This window comes from Denticeps clupeoides, chromosome 2 (genome assembly GCF_900700375.1).
Source record: "Denticeps clupeoides chromosome 2, fDenClu1.1, whole genome shotgun sequence".
NCBI lineage: Eukaryota > Metazoa > Chordata > Actinopteri > Clupeiformes > Denticipitidae > Denticeps > Denticeps clupeoides.
Genome location: NC_041708.1, coordinates 29,575,483 through 29,593,629, shown reverse-complemented (window position 1 = coordinate 29,593,629; position 18,147 = coordinate 29,575,483). Strand labels below are relative to the sequence as shown.

The 18,147-nt window shown below is 42.1% G+C and overlaps 1 protein-coding gene across 3 annotated transcripts in view; it reads left to right on the top strand.

Moving 5' to 3' along the window:
* tmem108 (transmembrane protein 108) overlaps positions 1 to 18,147 on the top strand; it is a 35,169-nt gene that overhangs the window by 10,314 nt on the left and 6,708 nt on the right. For 2 of the 3 annotated variants that reach the window (XM_028970201.1, XM_028970202.1), the window contains one exon: positions 13,489 to 13,572. In XM_028970201.1, the coding sequence (XP_028826034.1) occupies positions 13,489 to 13,572 (84 nt within the window). Of the gene's footprint in view, positions 1 to 11,892; positions 11,970 to 13,488; positions 13,573 to 18,147 lie in introns of all 3 variants that reach the window. The other variant, XM_028970203.1, reaches the window with a different exon arrangement.

The following is an 18,147-nucleotide window of genomic DNA, read 5'->3' as shown; positions in this document are numbered from 1 at the left end:
AATTTGTTGTTGATGTTTTTGAGGTATAATTACTTTACTTTACTTTACTTAGCAGACGCTTTTATCCAAAGCGACATACAAGAGGAACACACCAGCAATTCTTGTTCGATTTCTATAGATTTTGAGTTTACAAAACTAAGAGCCCTGATAAGGCCTAACTTGTCAGAAAAAGAACATGCTCGGAAATTGTTAAGTGCTAGACAAAGAAAAAAATATTTATTTACTTATTTACTTACTTACTTACTGTTTGACTTTGTAGGCCAGCATCAGTATTTTGAACCTGATGCGTGCAGCTCCTGGGAGCCAGTGGAGGGAACGTAGCAGAGGGGCGGTGTGGGAGAATTTGGGAAGGTTGAAGATCAGTCATGCTGCTGCATTCTGCATTAGTTGTAGAGGTCGGTTGGTACATAGTGGTAGACCAGCTAGAAGGGAGTTGCAGTAGTCCAGTCTTGAGATTACTAAAGACTGACCCAGTATCTGGGTGGCCAGTGTTGACAGATATGGACGGATTTGTCTGATATTGTAGAGAAGGAATTTACTTGAGCAGGAAAGATTGCTGATGTGAGTCGAGAAGGAGAGTTGGTTGTCTATTGTTACTCCAAGGTTGCGGGCTGTTGTATAAGGAGAGAGCTGTGAGTTGTCCAGGTAAATAGCAAGATCCTGATGTGGTGAAGAATCTGCTGGAATGAATATTAGTTCAGTTTTGGTGGGATTGAGTTGGAGGTGATGGGCTGCCATCCAAGATGAGATTTCGGTTCGACATGCAGAGATTTTGGAAGCCGCATGTAGATCAGAGGGAGGAAAAGAGAAGATGAGTTGTGTGTCGTCGGAATAGCTGTGGTAGGATAGTCCATGTGAAGAAATGACCTCACCAAGTGATCTCGTGTAGAGAGAGAAATGTAGAGGACCTAGCACCGAGCCTTGAGGGACGACAGTGGAGAGTCTACGTGAGGTAGAGGTGGATCCTTTCCAAGTCACTTGGTAAGATCACCCATCAAGGTAGGAAGCAAACCACTGCCTTGCTGAGCCCTGAACTCCAAGCCTCTTCAGGATTGACAAGAGAGTCTTGTGGTTAACTGTGTCAAATGCTGCAGAGAGGTCGAGGAGAATAAGAACCGATGACAGTTTTGCTGATCTGTCCACATGTAGCTGCTCGGTAACAGCCAGACGGGCCGTCTCTGTAGAATGGGCTGTTCTGAAGCCAGACTGGTTAGGATCCAGGAGGTTGTTATGTGACAGATGAAGTGATAGCTGATTGTAGACACACCGCTCATGGATTTTAGAAAGAAATGAGAGGAGGGAAACTTGTCTGTAGTTGTTGATGTCTGTAGGATCAGCAGTGGGTTTCTTTATGATTGGAAGAACCCTGGCTGTTTTAAAGGCAGATGGTACATGGCCAGATGAGCTGTTTACGATATAAGAAATGAAAGGGATGAGGTCAGGGGAGATGGTTTGAAGCATTGCTGAAGGGATTGGATCTAGTGGACAGGTAGTTGGGTTGCCTGTAGATAATATCTGAATGATTTCATCAGATGTGAGCTTAGAAAATTGATTTAGAGCAGTTGTAGAATTTTCAGAGGGTAGAGTAGGATTTGTGGTGGAGAATGTCTCACAGATTCTTTCAATCTTCCCTGTGAAGAAGTTGGCAAAATCATCAGCTGTTAGGGAACTTGGGGCAGGGGGAGTCGGAGGGTTGAGTAGGGATAAGAAGATGTTGTGGAGTTTTTGAGTGTTGTGGGCAGAGGCTTCCAATTTTGCTTTGTAGAAAGCAGTTTTAGCAGAAGTGAGGTTAGTGGAAAATTTGCACAGAAGATTCTGGTAATGACTCTTGGTTTCCCACCACCTACACTTAAACAGCAGGGATTAAAAAAGGAATTCATCCACATTGCAGAGAATATTCTGTAATGTTTAAGGCCTGTGACAATCACATTCTTCACATTTAATAATGCTTATGAATGTATTAAGTCTTTTCACGATACCCATGTTATTCAAATGGATGAAAAATCTTAAGGAAATTTTTATCAATATATTAACCATCACACCCCCCAACACTTTTGCACTTGTGTTTCTACTTATATTTCTTTTTTTGGAACCGTACATTTGTATTTTGGAACATATTTTTCAACATCGGGAGAAATAAAACCCTGTCTTCTTTTTAAGACAGACATTTTTCTAGTTAAAGTGAACACTGATGCTCGTGCTATAATTACAATCTCCGGAAATATAGAAATATATTGCTGCCACTCATGGATGCCTTGCTTTCTTGGTACCTTCACTCCTCTGGTTTAGAGTTGCTTACGGAAGCTGCGCACAATGCGCAACATACCACGACACATCCTTCCTCATACGCCACGGTTCCTGCAATTGTCTGTGCCACACGCGCCTGCGTCAGTGTGCAAAATTAGCTGGTTTGCGAATGAAGTGTACACTTTCCTGCACTTATCCCTTCAGTACGTTGGTGGGCTGCGTTAACGATGTTTTATAGATGTGTGAACGGGAGGAAGTCTAGACACGCACTGGAAAGTTATTTCCTGTCAGTTTTGCTTCTTTCATGCATTTTCTTGTGCATTCTTTTAATTCATCCAGTCTATGAAATTTCAGTGCTTTCAGGTCACTTGAATGACCAGATCCCTCCAAAAATGTCCACATAGAATGGGTACATTGTGCCACTCACAATCTTTTTTGTCAGTGTAGATATCATGATATATAAAACTATATATAAAACATATATTATATATCATTTTTAACTTAATCACAAAAGGCTAAATTAATCAGTGCCTTGCAGATTCTCTCTTAGTAAGAGATTTGTTGCAATTTCTACTGTATTTCTGTCCAAATCATTACCCAAATGTTCCTGGTGTGAGTTGATTCTCATACTAGTGAACTTGTGATGCTTCTCTGGCCACACAGCTTGCTTTGTGACCCACCCAGGCCTCGGTGCCCCTTTAGTGAAGCGCAAAAGGATCAAGGGCTCTTTGTGGGAAAAACTGCCTAGTTGTTAATTACTCCTGTGGTGCAGACAGGTGTTGCCATGGAGATTTATTTGACAGAACACATGTCTGGTTCTAACCTTTTAATGCTAAAGGTGACTGCCCTGGGATGCCCGGCTAATCTTGATTCAGAATTCTGTTTTTGGCCTGGCTGTCTCTACAGATGAATTAGCTGGATAATGCCTCCTCATTACTTTCACTGTAATATTATATATATATATATATATATATATATATGTGTGTGTGTGTGTGTGTGTGTGTGTGTGTGTGTGTGTGTGTGTGTGTGTGTGTGTGTGATATTTGTTCAGATTACATATTTATATATACAGACATACACATACACAGACACACACACACAATTTGAATAAAGGATCAGTATACCAGAACATTATGTGTTAGGAACATGAGCAAGGCCATGTTACAGCAGGGGGCAGAGGGAACTGGAATGGTTCTGACAGCTCACACCCTGGTCCAGGTCCACTGCTGTGTCCTGATCCCCAAGCTTGTCTAAAATTGAGCCTCTGTCCTTTGGAGTGCAGTTTGGGAATGAGTGATATAAAAAGGGACTCCCATCCAGTGCATACAAGTGCAGTATGGAGGTACTGCACTTGTGGAGGTCCTGAACAGTAGGTTTGGAGGTACTGAACAGTAGGTTTTAATCCAGTGTTGTGGTGGGCATTGCATGTCCATTATAATGCTTCTGGTCCATTTGAGGATCCAGTTAGATTAGAGACCATTAACTGCTTAATAAGTAAAAATTAGGTCCTATTACATTCTATTTAATGCTGACTGAATCTAGTTTAGACAGGAATGCCATTCTTGGTGAGCCTTCTAATTTATCACAGTGGATGTTAAAGTCGCTGACAATTAAGGCTTTATCCACAGATACAACCAGTTTGGAAATAAAGTCTGTAAATTCACTAAAAACTCTTGAGTAAGGGCCAGGGGATCTATAAATAATAATTAGTGGAATAGACGTATAATTTTTAAGGCTGTTATCTCCGCATGTCTGGGAAAGTTTTGTGAAGTATACTGAAATCAGTGATGCGCCTGGTAATGATCAAAGGCCCTTTTCAAAAAGGCCTCTCTTCCCTCCTGTATCCGCTTTCCTCTAGGATGCTTTACAGAGGCACTCCAGCCATCATCAGCTCCATAGATGCTGTTTTATTAGCATAACATCACACAGAAAAAGTGGAGCGTTTCATGGTGCAATTTCTATAAGGAGTTTTTAAGATCCCTGTTCATTTGATAGTGAATATTGCATGATGGGAATGGAGTTGTGAAATAACAACCCGATTAAATTTTTGTCAGATTAGAAGCTGTCTCCATGATCCATGATACAATATTGTAATATATCACAATATTTTAGAATATCTTGTGGGCATTTAAGCTATTTGATCCTGTGGTAATCTCTTTATCTGAAATAGTCTTTAAAATAAATGTATACATCACATTTGGTTATTGTCTAAGTTGAAACATCTGAGTAATGGTTATTTGTGGAGATTGGATAATCATATAGATTTCGATCAATTGTTCGACTTGTATTTATATTCATAGCAGTTGATACTCAAGAAAGCTTATTATATCTTATACTTGACCTCCTTACATCTCAATACTGCTGACTTCCCAATAAATCTCAATAGAGCCTCAAAGTAATAGTCAACATGCTCAGCAAAGAGCCCAGTGACCCCGTGCGAATTGCTTTGAATGACTTTTGAGTAAAAGGGTAAATGGCTACTGTACCTCCATCAAGCTCACATCCACAGACTTTTCCAATAATCGATGGGATGGCACAAGGGCCTTCACCTCTTTCATCTCAAGGGGACTTTCTCTGAGACGTAGATGTTATATCATCATGAAGGTTTAGATATTATTGCTGTAAAAACTTTAACGTTGAGGATCTTATAGTCCCAGCGACCACGTACCATTGTGAAAATAACAGCATAAAACAGATCAGGATTTTTTTAATACTGCTGTTGGGGCTACAAATGAGCATTGATTTATTGAACCACAAACGCTAACCAACAACTCCAGTTAAGTGGCAGTGCTATTGAATTCTACCTGTTTGAGGTCAGATATTTTAACAAATTGAGCTTAAAAGTCTTATGCTCTTCATCGCGTCGCAATCTGTCTTCTCCTTCTGGCTGTTTTTTGAAATTATATTATTCATGTATGAGCTGTGCTGAATCAAGCTACCCTTTATCTTTTATATTGGCCACATTTAATTTTAATATGTCTAGGAATGCATGGGATATACAGATTATTACAGCACTCCTGTATATGCTGGAAGCAGAGCACAAATAAGAGACCTGTGGTGGCACAGCGTCCGAAATCTGACTTTCACAGAGGGGGGTGCATTACTCCAGCGTCGGGATGCATAATGGTACTTCCCCGGGGTAATGAATGTGAATGCTGTGATTATGACCTTTGCAGCATCTCTGGGCTCCCTGACTGGCATCCCCTCATCTGCGGGACCGGGAGCCTTTTTGGAAATATTAACATGGGTCAGCCATACAGGCTATGTGACAAATATGCAAGCAGGCACAGGGTGATACAAAACACGGAAAATGTGTGACAATGAATGGTGGCTTTAAGATTGTGACTTTAACCGGTTTAGTCAAATTGAATCGGGAGTATGCACTCCTGATGCCTTCTCTTGTACCCTTTGTAGGATCAGATAGGACCTGCATGAGCCCTTGAAGACCAGAGCAGAAGAGAAGTGAATAATACTCATCCTTCAACATACAGCAGTAGCCAATCACAGAGATGGGCGCATGGGGCCCACCCAAGGACGGCATTGAGCAGAATGACAGTATTTACGATGCCAGTCTGTTGGCCATGTCTTGCATGACAATATTCGTCTTTCCTGCTCTCAGTAACTGCCAAACCAGCCTTGGCCCGGGGTTCTGCTGTAAGATTTGGTGTTCACTGATATGAAAACTATAAATATATATGAGTGTGTCTGTTGGATTACACCTCACACAGATCTCCTTCACCCTTAATAGCATGGGTCTGCTCTCGCTCCTTCATTCACGCTCTGTCTCTCTCTCGCTTGCTCTCTCTGCTCCAGCCAGCCAGCCGAAAGTGTCTTTAGTTCAGTCACACGTTTTCAGTGGGTGGCACAGCAGCATATCTGACAGACAGTTTGTCAGTTTGTTTGCCCGTCAGCGAAAGACTGTCGCTAAATCAGTTTGTGCCCAGTCACTGTGGCCGGGCTGCATGACCTTACAACCTCAGCGAGCCACTGAGCGTTTGGGACTAAACAGCAGCATCCAATGCAAAGGCAGATATTTAATAGTTAATTTACGATAGTGGATCCTTGGTGGGTGATGCATGCATTTATACGTATTTTCTAGCCTTCCTTTACGTTTGGGGCCAATCGGAATCAGTAGCTACCAAGGAGAATTGAAAACAAGAACCCTGACCTAGAGGGTTATCTGTATCAACCAGCTTATATAGCTAACAGCCTCTTGAAAGTGAAGATTTACAACATGGTAGTTGGGAAACTCATTGGGCTAGATCTGACTCTTGTACATTCTATTACAATGTAAGTCATACAATTAGTTTAGCACAGTAGCTGCCAATTATTTTTTTTCATCCATCAGTTCCATTGTCAGGATTGACTGCAGCTGGGCTCATCACCTGTACCCAATTCTGACAGCGCATAAAAGCCGGAGATTTCCGCCCCTTCGGAAGGGACGGCATTTTCGTGGACGTTAGTGCACTGTTGTGTATTTTCAGTTCTGGCAATCGCCACAGGCCTGTGGGTTTGTTTCAGTTGATTCCCCTTTTATTTCCCGTTCTTGGCCACCATGCCATTGTTTTTTTGTATTTATTTATTGTTTATTAATAAAACCCCTTTTCCCAACATGTCCTGCCTCTGCGCTTCCCTCCCCCGTCAGCAAGCGGGCGTGACATCCATGTTACCTGCATTACAAAAATCATTGTGCCCTATTCATATTTTACGAACTGTAGCCACTGTTAAACCAAAAAGTTACGGAATATTCTTTTCCTCCACATGTAAGTGTTTTGCTCTTAATGCCAAAATGCTACCTGGATAAGTAAAAGCCTCTTTTGGGTGCTTTGTATCCCAGATTGTTCTGAAAAAAAGCTGACCCTATTTGCAACCACAATTAAGGAGGCAATACACCCACACTGTGACAGAAAATGCTGGTAAGATACAATTTCTCATCTGGAATTGGTCTGGAATTGTTTAAAATATCCGTTGTTTCAGTGGCCTCCTGCCTCCTCTGTATTTGGCCCACACGCAGGTATTGCTACCCATCCCAAAGATTTACCGCTCTTAATTTACCATGGGTCTTTTTGAGCTAAATTTCAACACATTGTGCAAACCTGTTACTGTCAAAGCCTTATAAGGATCATGAGAAGTGTGGGGGTGCCCTCATCCAAATGTAATAACCTCTAACAGCATTATGTATAATACATTTTTACAACAAAAAAAAAAAAGTCCCATGTTCTGTTACTGAAAGATCAAGCTCTGAAATGACTACATTTCAGTCTGAATATTTGGAACAAAGCAGAAGTGTTTCCAACAGTAGGTGGAATGTGGATCAGAACCGAGGGGGAGAAGATTCCTTTTCAGTCACCTCCACCCCCCAACTATGTGATCAGTGGGCAATACCCTCAATCTGAGCCTCCCCGGTTCTACCCTATTACTGCAGCCTGAGTTCAGACATTTTAATGAATGTATTCGAGGGGGCATTTTTCTTCCCTTTCCCTTCATGTGGCCTTACCTGCTGAAAAGGAGAAAGCAATAGACTGAGGTAGGGCAAGTTGGCAAAGCTCCTCCACCTGCATAGTACATTGTTTGCTCTAGAATTTATGATCCCAACAGAATGTTAGAACTTTTCCTGTTACTGCTTGGTCATGCATCTACACCACAGTGCCTCTCCACTGCCAAAAATGAACAGAGCACCCTCATGCCTCTGGCTTCACTGCAAAATGGGCGTAAGGCATGCTGGGAGCTTAATGTACTTTTAATGGCCTGAGCGTTGCCATGCAGCAGCGAGGGCCGCGAAGCTGTGGTTCTGATTTATGGCCTGGCCGTGCGCAGCAAAGTGAGTGACGCAGTGGCAGCAGTAAGTAGTGAGCGGAGCGGCTGCAGATGCTTCTGTGACTCAGCACAATGTGTCTGCTCCAGCTCAACACTGCAGAGCTGGTGACGCTGCATTTTAATTTGAAATAACGCATGGTTTAGTGCTTATGGATCGGTAGCACAGGGTTAAAGGTCAAAGTCAAGGGATCGTTGCATGTTAGTAAGCCCTTTATAACAAAACACATTGTCAATCCCAAAGAAAGCCCTGGTCCATGCAGGTTCTAGAAAGTGGTCCCCTGTGGCCTCTGGAGGACCCTGTCTGGTGTGTACTGGTGTGTGTATCCATTAACATTATTCATCTTCATGTTATCAGCCCGAGTGAATTGTATTTGAGCACTGTAATGAAAGTGCTTTTTTGGACCTCTGCTTTAGGCTTTAACTGAATGGCTGCTGAATGGCCTCACTATGGCTGCAGAAGGTCAGTAGGAGGTTATCAGCCAGGAAAAAGCTCAAAGAACAGCACTTCCCACTGAGGTCCAGCTACACGGAGCCTGGAGACATGTAGATTTGTGACCTCTTGTGCCTGTTATCTGTAGTTGTGTGCAGATTGCCATCACCAAAAGCCTATCATGACTCAAAAATCCATCATGACTCATTAGGTGATTACTGAAGCACTTAGTGTGGCAAACTTTACATGTAACCCTTAAGGAATCAAATGATTACAAGGCTTATCCTGTGATCCTTGCTCTGGGAATTTTGCTTCAAAATATGACATTCCTTTCGAGTAGTCGTGAATTAAAAGCTCCTTAAAATAGCTTCTTAATGTGCGTCAGGCTAAATTTATCAAAAGTTTACTACAAATTGAAAGCAAAAAACTTAAGTATGATGGACATTTGCTGGCAGGTGGTCTTAAGTCCATAGCTCGAGCTGTGGAAGGAAAAGTGCACAGATTACCCTGTAGTTTCGACTATGTGCTGGCGGAATTGGACTAATATGGTTTTTTAATGAGTCAGTGGCTAAATGCATTCCCTCTGACTGACTGCAGAGATTTGAGGGAAATAAACAGTGGGGCTGAAAGAGCGTGACGGCAAGCCAGCAAGAGAGAGCGCATTACAGTTGAAGTCAACCAAAAGGTGTGCTTTGCCCTAAAAAATTATTTTGCATAATAAATTGCATTGCATGCCCTTTCCACAGTGAAAAGTAGATGATTATTGGAAAATTGGAAGCAACCTCCTGATTTAATAATGTGTTGGACATAGTGCTGGGCAATTATACAATCTCAATCGATTGGGATAAAATTCAGCTTGATCTTGGTAATCTAAAAAACTGGCAAAAAATTTTTTGTGTGTGTTTACATTACTTTTACGTGGAGACATGTGCCTGACAGACTTCCCCAGTGTCCTTGTCAGAATCTGACTGTGGGGGGGCAGAGCTCTGTTTCCGTGTTTCGGTCCAGAGTCTTGTGCTGTCTCTTGTCTTTCTGACTGCCTAAATCCTGTGCACATGTTGGGAAAGAGTATAAGAGTAGTCCTATCGTGTCTAGTCCTTGTTGTCATTGTCAGTTGTATGTGAATTTCATGCTTTGTTTCCCCTGTCCAGTGAAAGTTGGGCGAATGCGTCCTTGATAAAAATTGATCGAAAAATCTAGAAACTGTAAAGTATATCCTTATCATTTCTTTATTTGCTATATATCCTAGCCATAGTTGGACAGTTCTTAGGGCTGGTAACCATTTGGTCATTTTACCAGTGGTGCCCTTTATTTTATAATTCAGAATATAGAATGTGGAATAAAACACTTAGAATGTAGAATTTAGAATGCAGAATTAAGAGTTTATCATTTCACTAGTACTGTCCTAACATCTAAAACAAGCTGTGCGTTTGATGCTTTTTTACCTCTTCTAGTGACAGCCATGTCCTAATCCCTGCCAGAACAAGTTGGTTCATTTAAAGAAGCCAGAAAGCGCTATATCCATGTCCCACTCTAGGGCTTCTACCGGGCTAAAATCAATCAGGCAATTACACACCCTTAACAGACCCGCCTACACCAGGGGGTTTGGGGGGCTGTGCATGTTCATCCACACTTTAATGAAACTCTACTGTGTGAACACCTTTTGTTTCTGTTCCTGGAAACTTTTCAGGACTTCTTGGCCCCTAACCCAAATGCTGAAAGCCTGACAATGAAATACAGGGAAGTATAAAATTAAAAGCATTGTTGTCCTTGTGGGCATGTATCCGCAGGGGGATTGAGGGGCAGCTTTATTTCATTATGTCCTAGCTGACCTTTTTAGAGGGGCCGTCAGAGGAGATGCATTCAGGAGCAGAGTCTGTCAACAGGAACAACAGAGCAAAAGTCCAAGGCCAAGGAGTGGGCTTTGTTTCAAATGAGCCTTAAGCCACTTGTCCCAGATGTGAGCAGGTGAATTGATCAGATTTTTCCTTAACTCCCAGTTGGCTGCCACATGAGGACATTTGAATATAATGTACTGTAAGGTTGCCATGGTGATGGCGGTGGTCTAGGTGTTTGTCAGTTGCCATGCAGCGATGTGTTATTTCTGAGCTGGAAGTCGTGCCTGCTCTCTGACACAGCAACAGTGGACTCAGCAGATTTACTGTATGTCTCCACTGCGATGAGCTTAAGAACTTGTTCTTTTATGTTGCGGTTCAGTTATTTTTTATCGACACCTGAGGACAATATTGCTTTGGTTCATGTGAAGTCCAAAATTGCACTGCAGGATATGTCTTAACTAATAATCATCAACAGTACAGCACACCTAGGAACAGTTACATATTTAGACTTTTCAATATTTTTATTAGAATGATTATTGTGCATTACATTGTTCTTGGCCTTGGTCTTGGTGTTTCATGACTGAACATGCAGAGCCATTCAAATGGACATAGTATGGTTGAAATAGTGGAATTTAATAAAAGGTGAGTAAAATGGAATTCCTAGCATCTGAGTGAGTGTTGTTCTTCATGGTTTGCCTCCATCTCTTCGTGTCCCTCAACTCCAGTTACAACAGTGGGGGGGGTGAGGGGGTGAGTGGGTGGAGGCACTACAGTGATTGGACATTAACTTGCGGGGAGGAGGAGCTTTCACCCTTTAATGTTTACAGTTTAACAGGCTCTGGTGCCAACATTTTTTAATAGGTTTCAAAAACTGTTTCAAGCTTAATTTCTTGTGTAGTTACTTCTCAGCATATTTTTCAATATCCTGTATTTTTTCCTTTGCATCTCAAGCACCCACAACTGGTCATCATTGGTCATTTCAAATCAGTTCTTCATAATCGATGTACTGAAGTATTTGGGATAAGAGGCTGTCAAATTGCCAGGTGCTGAATCAGAAAGGCTGCTAGTCTCTGGCAGATGTGCAGTTATCCTAAATTGACTAAACAGGCAGATGGTCCACCCCATCTGAGTCATGTAGTCATAAAATGCTTGCCCTACAATTATTGACAAGTTATTCCTAAGGTAATAACTCAATTTCAGAGGCAGGCGGGTTAATTCATAGCAGCTCAAAAGCTGCAAAACAAATCTTTGAGTCATTGTGTGCACAAAGCTGCATTCTCATTACATAGATGCATGGACCGGTGAGGGAAATAACTCATGCCTGCCCTGTTTTGTTGTGGAGACACCTGGCTCTTGATGTTCTGCAGTCCAATCTGTAGCAGCACATTGCGAATACCGTTTTACTCATTAACCCTGACTTCTGACTGAAAGAGACACCTGGAGCCTCACGGCTCACTCCATCGGCTCCCACCTCTCCGTGTGCCGGTTGCTCCTCTATTAGGTTAAGGCAGACACGGGTGAGGTGTCATTAACAGGATGAGTTTGTTTCTCTCCAATTAGCTCCCCTCACTGATTCAGCAGAGAGGATTGGGACCAGAGGAGGATGCTCACGGGCGTTTAGCTCTGCTATGTATGAGGTCATTTCCTAAACAATGGAAATGCTCTAACTATGAGGCATAATAGCCATTTAATGGTGCCCTGTGGAGGAGTGGTATTTCGAGCAGTATTGAGGAAACCATCTTCAGCTTTCAACTTAAACCTTTGCTTATTGTTCTGTTGTCTGTATTGAAGGCTCTTCAAATCATTGTCATCAAGGACTGAGTTGTACTGATTTGACAGCGACTCAAGTGTGAAGACTCTTTGGCCATTCAGAATCAGTAATAATTTGGATTTTTTTATTTAGCTAATTAAGGGTTTAGCTACGGCAGTTACTGAAGTGAGTGGGTCCTTTTTAACATCTTTATGAAGCACTGATCGTCAAGCCCTTATTTGTTATTTCCTTTTTATCAACCATGTTCAGGTTATCAAGCCTTTTCTTAAGGCTGCCTTTCATGAATTTATTTTACAGAAAACCTCCATCATCTACACCATAGGTAATTTCAGTGATTTCCTGCATGAAATCTTATGTAATATCTGCTCTAGATTAAACATGCAGAAAGGTCACTCTCAGGTACACGTATCTCTAGCGTTTATGAATGTGTGTGTTACGTAACACAAATCTTATTTTGTGTGAACAACAGGCAGACAACAGAACAAGAAGCAAAGGTTTAAGTTGAAAGCTGAAGATGATTTTTCAAAACAGGCTACGCAGCTCCTCGTCCAGGCAATGGTCATCTCTAAACTCGACTATTTGTAACTCTCTCCTGGCTGGAGCTTCAGCAGTCACCATAAAACCAAGATGTGGCAGCCCGCCTCACCTTCAATCAGCCGAAACACACCCTCTTCTCACCTCTCTCCACCGGCTCCCGGTAGCTGCTCGCATTGAGTTTAAAACCTTGATGCTCGCCTAGAGGGCTGTAAATGGAAGCGCACCCTCTTATATCAACACGCTACTAGCTAGCCACACTCCCGCACACCCTCTCAGATCTGCAAACGAAACGAGACGAAAAATTCCAAATCGAATCAATTCTCCTCTGTTGTCCCTGGCTGGTGGAACGACTTGCCCTGCTCCATTCGACTAGCCGAGACTACTACCACCTTTACGAAACATTTGAAAACTCACTTGTCTAAAAAGTATTTCAATAGAGTCTAACACACACACACACACACACACACACACAGCATTCAGCAAACTAAATTCAGCAAGCTCTGTTTGATAATGCAAGGGGTGAACCAAGGTTTAGTGCCTGCAGAAATAAAATAAGTTTAGTGCTTTGGAGAGAAGAGATTGAATAAATTTACTCAAGCTACAGCATTGATCCTGTTTGTGGATCTAAATAGTCCAAAAAAGGTTGTAGGCTATATTAGAGCTGTCAATCTTCTTCCCACTAATTTACAACAGGCGATTTGCGAGATGTATCTTCAGTGGAGGCCAGGCATAGCCAAACTTTCATCCTTTCCAGAACTTTTGTTCAATAAATCAGTACCTATGCAACGCTGCAGCGCCTTTTTATGGCCCCTGTCTGCTGCCTCATGCACTTCTGTTTTGGCCCACAGAGAGCCATGAGCACTGTGGGGGAGGAGCCGGACCACAGGATACCATGAAGAGAAGCCTGGAGGTCCTGCGCTGCCAGCTGCTAAGTGAGTGACTGTGTGCTTTAATAAAGAGCCATCACACATCCCTGGCTCACCGCCATATCTAGTAGGAGAATGTAAGAAATAGGAGGGTAAACTACATTTTACAACCGCCCGCAACCTTGGAGTAACAATAGACAACCAACTCTCCTTCTCGACTTACATCAGCAATCTTTCCCGCTCATGTGGAATCCTTCTGTACAATATCAGGCAAATCAGGCCTTATCTGTCAACACTGGCCACCCAGATACAGGTTCAGTCCTTAGTAATGTCACGACTGGACTACTGCAACTCCCTTCTAGCTGGTCTACCTCTATGTACCATCCGACCTCTACAACTAATACAGAATGTAGCAGCACGACTGATCTTCAAACGGCAGCTCAAGACCTTCGTCTTTAGAGAATATTTAGATTAACTTGTAACCTTCTTATTGTCTGATTTATGTATAGAAACTGCAACATAGTGAATAAAAGATTTTATTCATAGTTGGAGGTCCTAGTGAACTGCCAAATGCCTTAAATGTAAATGTACATTAATTGTGCTTGATTCCATAGTTTTTAGATGAATGCGTAATAACTTGAGGTGTACAGGTGTACAATTTCAGGTTTACTTTCAGGCATATGCATATAGTGTAAGATCCAGTTCTTACTAAACAGTTCTTAGTAGTTCTTAGTTGAAGTTAACAATATGTGAGAGAAGTAAAACCAGATACAATTTTCTTCCCTGGGGTCCAACCTATATTTGCTGGACCCAACAATTTTTATTGATTGATCCTTATGAGAAATAAATTTTAGAAAGCTGTCAATGACCATTCAATTGCGTGGCATGAATCCTCAACACCTTTCCCATGAACGACACTGGCCACAGAAAGTGCAGTTATGAGTTTCCCCAATTTATTTTGAAATGACTCCCCAAGGGCCTTGTCAAGACGGCTGCCAAGCGGTGAAACTTGTCAATTCAATATATCCATGTACCCATGTTATATTCAGGCATGTATTCATACAGTCTAGACCCACCAGAAACTGTCTCAATCTTAAAGGTGGGATGTTGTACAATAGCAACTCACAATGCACGTTCTTAGGCAAATAACCATTGAACTGCCCATGGCTTTTGTATGATTAAATTTTGTACCACCCCAATTTCTGTGCCCCTAGAACTTTGGACCCACTGAGCCATTTGGTGGTTATTTTCAAAGTCCGTTTCACAGCTGTGACCTGCTGTCTCCGGGCATTTTCTGATTAGGTCCCTTTAATATGCCCGTCACTCCATGCTGCCATGGCATCAAAGCTGACCGTATGCCTCCATGTTTTCATTTTAGAAGCTCCTACCAAATTTTGTCTGCCGTATGGGGCACGCTTTGAAGAGTCCTTTATTTGAGGGGGTCTTTTGAAGACACACATAATCAGAAATCTAAATAGTAAAGGCTTGAGTTGAGTTTTGAACTCCCATGGCATGGATTTTATCATATAAAGCACAAACTTTTAGCACTCACTGTAGGATAAAGCACTTCCACGCTCACCATGAGAACTCGGGAGACATTAAGAATTATGAGACATTTCTCATTACAAATCTACTAATCTAAGGTAGTCATGAAATTGAAATTCCTTGTCTTTTGTTCACATTTCCCCCAGTGCCATTTACTCCATCTATTCTATTTTTCTGATTTCCCACATTATTCTGAATCTGTTAGTTGGCCAATTTCCCCTTTCACTCTTATCAGTGCTGCCATCTGCCCAGGACACCTGATGTAGTTGAAATGTCTCATTTTATTTTTTAACAAATTGGCTTTCATTGCCGGCATTGTCATTTGCACAATCCCACTGAAACAGACTTGACCGTCGTACAGACCACTCCGCTTTGGAGAATTAGGGAGGTATTGTTTTACGTGTACGACTCCATTGAAACGTCTACAATATGGATGTAATGGGAATAACCTCTGATTTTTGCATCATTGTTTCTCCTTAACCCCCTTTCGTCTGTTAATCTCCCTGGAGTATGAGGAGCTTCCTGTTTTAACACTTCCTTCCTGACCACGGTACATGCCTGCATGCATAATAGTCATAACAATGCTGCCACCTGTATCTTGATAAACACAACAAGGTGTTCTGCGTCTCTCCTTCCGCTTCTCTACAGATTTAAGCATATATGAAAATCCCAGCAAGTTCAAAGACGCCACAATCTCAGTTTTACCACCTCGTTTTCTAACAGGAAGCCACTCCTTAGACGGGGAAGTGATGTACCCCCTTCTTATCACTGAGCACACATCTGTCCCACCCTGCCTTTCCCAACACACGGGAAATGATCTGTCTCCCCTGCGGACCCCTGGGATTGCTGTCCATCCCTGCCTGGCAGACTGGCACACCCTCTACACACCAATGGAATTCATTTGTTTATAGAACACGCGAGCATGGGTTGTTTTTTCCGTCCATCAGTTCACGTTTTTTTTTTTTTTCCGCCGCTACCACTGGTGGTTGGATGATGAAAGGGTCCTGTAAGCTGATGTGATCATGTTTTTTTCTCTCATATTTAAAAAAAAAATAAAAATTTTTCTGGAGGAATATGCTTGGGTCTGAGGGGTGCATTGATTGCACAGAGAGAAGCATGTCGACTTCACCGTACCCCCCATAGTTACAGCACTTCATTTAGAAGATACTGGGGAATAAACTATTTCTGGGTAAAGAGAACCAGGAGCTGCGTGGACCTGATCTTAATGCCGTATATTATGCAAAACCGCAGGCGCGTACGACTAGACGATGCTTTCTGCACGTCCACTTAATCACTAATTCATTTCATCGTGGCAAATGAAACTAATTAAACTCATAATCCTTGTAATTACCACTCACAGCCAATTATCTGCTGTGTTAATTGGAGGAGCAACCAGGAGTGGACTTGTCAGACTTTTTGCTCTCTGTGTACAGTTTCACTTACATTCACCTCTGTTTTCACTGTGCAGCCAAACAGGGGACAAATTCACACAATGTAAACAAAAATAGGAACAATTGTCATATTCAGCTGGTAATACCAGTATTATTTTACATCCCAGTGATCTTTGCACCACAGCTTTGGAGACTGAAGCCAACAAGCCAAAGCAGTTTACCAGTAACCAGTTATCGGTTGGAGAAGGGACCATGGAGCGTGCGAAAAATGATTAATATGTATTTACATTGTTCACAGTCGCATCAGTAGACACTCAGACAGCATGGATCTTGGTGATGTGAGAGGCAAACTACAGAACATGGAATAATAAGCACTTGCATATGATTTCGAAGTTTAGTTCTGAGACCTTTTGCTCCTGAGCTCCCACCAGTGGAGTGTGTGGGAGTCCGAGAGCTCCTTGCTTTATACACAGTTGTAAATTATTTACACTTGATAATGAAAAATGACCTTGGCCATTGTTTTTACATATATTTTTACCTTATCTAACCTTGCTGGTCAGTTAAGACATTTTCATTCCTTAATCTGGATTTAGACGTACAGGGTTTTTCCTCAAGGGTTCTAATGTGGCAGGCATGCGATTCATTTGCGTCACTGTCATGTCTGACTTCCTGAAAGTCACAGGCCTTTCGTGTGTCTGGAACATCTTTTATTTACAGCGTTTGTCACGTAAAAGCCATAGTTTTAATTAATCTCACTTCCACTTAATGCATGCAGGTTGGCTCCGTCAGGGACATAAATCAAGATGTAATTCAGCAGTAATTTCACTTGTTTCTGAAACTTCCCATTAGCCCCCTAACCCCGCCCACAAATACATTGGTAATTGATGATCTGCTGTGCTGCGTGATCAGATCTCTCTATCATATGGTTCTAATCTTCATAAAGACATCTGCTCCAAATGTACAAGACCTGAACAAGATACAAGATGAGTACTACTGGTAATGAAGGACTTTGATAACAGACTCTCTCCACTAGGCCAAAAAATAATTACCCATGTTTTAACGCTCATTTATGTCCTTTTACATATCAGATCAGTCCGTTTATAAAATAGCAAAAAAATTATAGATTCCCTAGTGTTTACACTGCATGGCTGGTAATGGTGGCATGTACAGGGCCCTCAGATCCCACTTTGAGAGGGCAGCTAAAAGCTGTACAGAGTCCTGCTCATGTCAGATGTAAATTCTGCTGCTGTGCTTGTCTGGGCCAGAGGCTCATGTTTTATTCACTGCCTGATTATACTTTATTTATGCCCCGTTTTGTGTTTCCAGACACGGGTAGCCAGGGTTCACGTTTAGCATTGATTGAGGTCAGACGCGACACAACCAAACGCGGTCACTCCTTACAGACTGTAACGTAACTCTCCCAGGCTGGGACAGAATGGCTTGCTGATGATCCGGCTCGAGCTACAGTCAGCCATCAGCCTGGGGAGCCAGTTGCCAGTCAGTCTGAATGCATGTTAACTCTGACAGCAGGTTAGAGAGTGCTGAATTTGTTACCTGTGATGCATTATGTACCTTGTGGGCCAATGTGACATTTTCAGTTCCTGCAGACTTTTTAAAAAAGTATATACATAGAGGGTTAAAGTGATATTAAAATGTACATCCATTTTCCTGACATCATATTCTATTGAGATTTCATTGTCCTTTT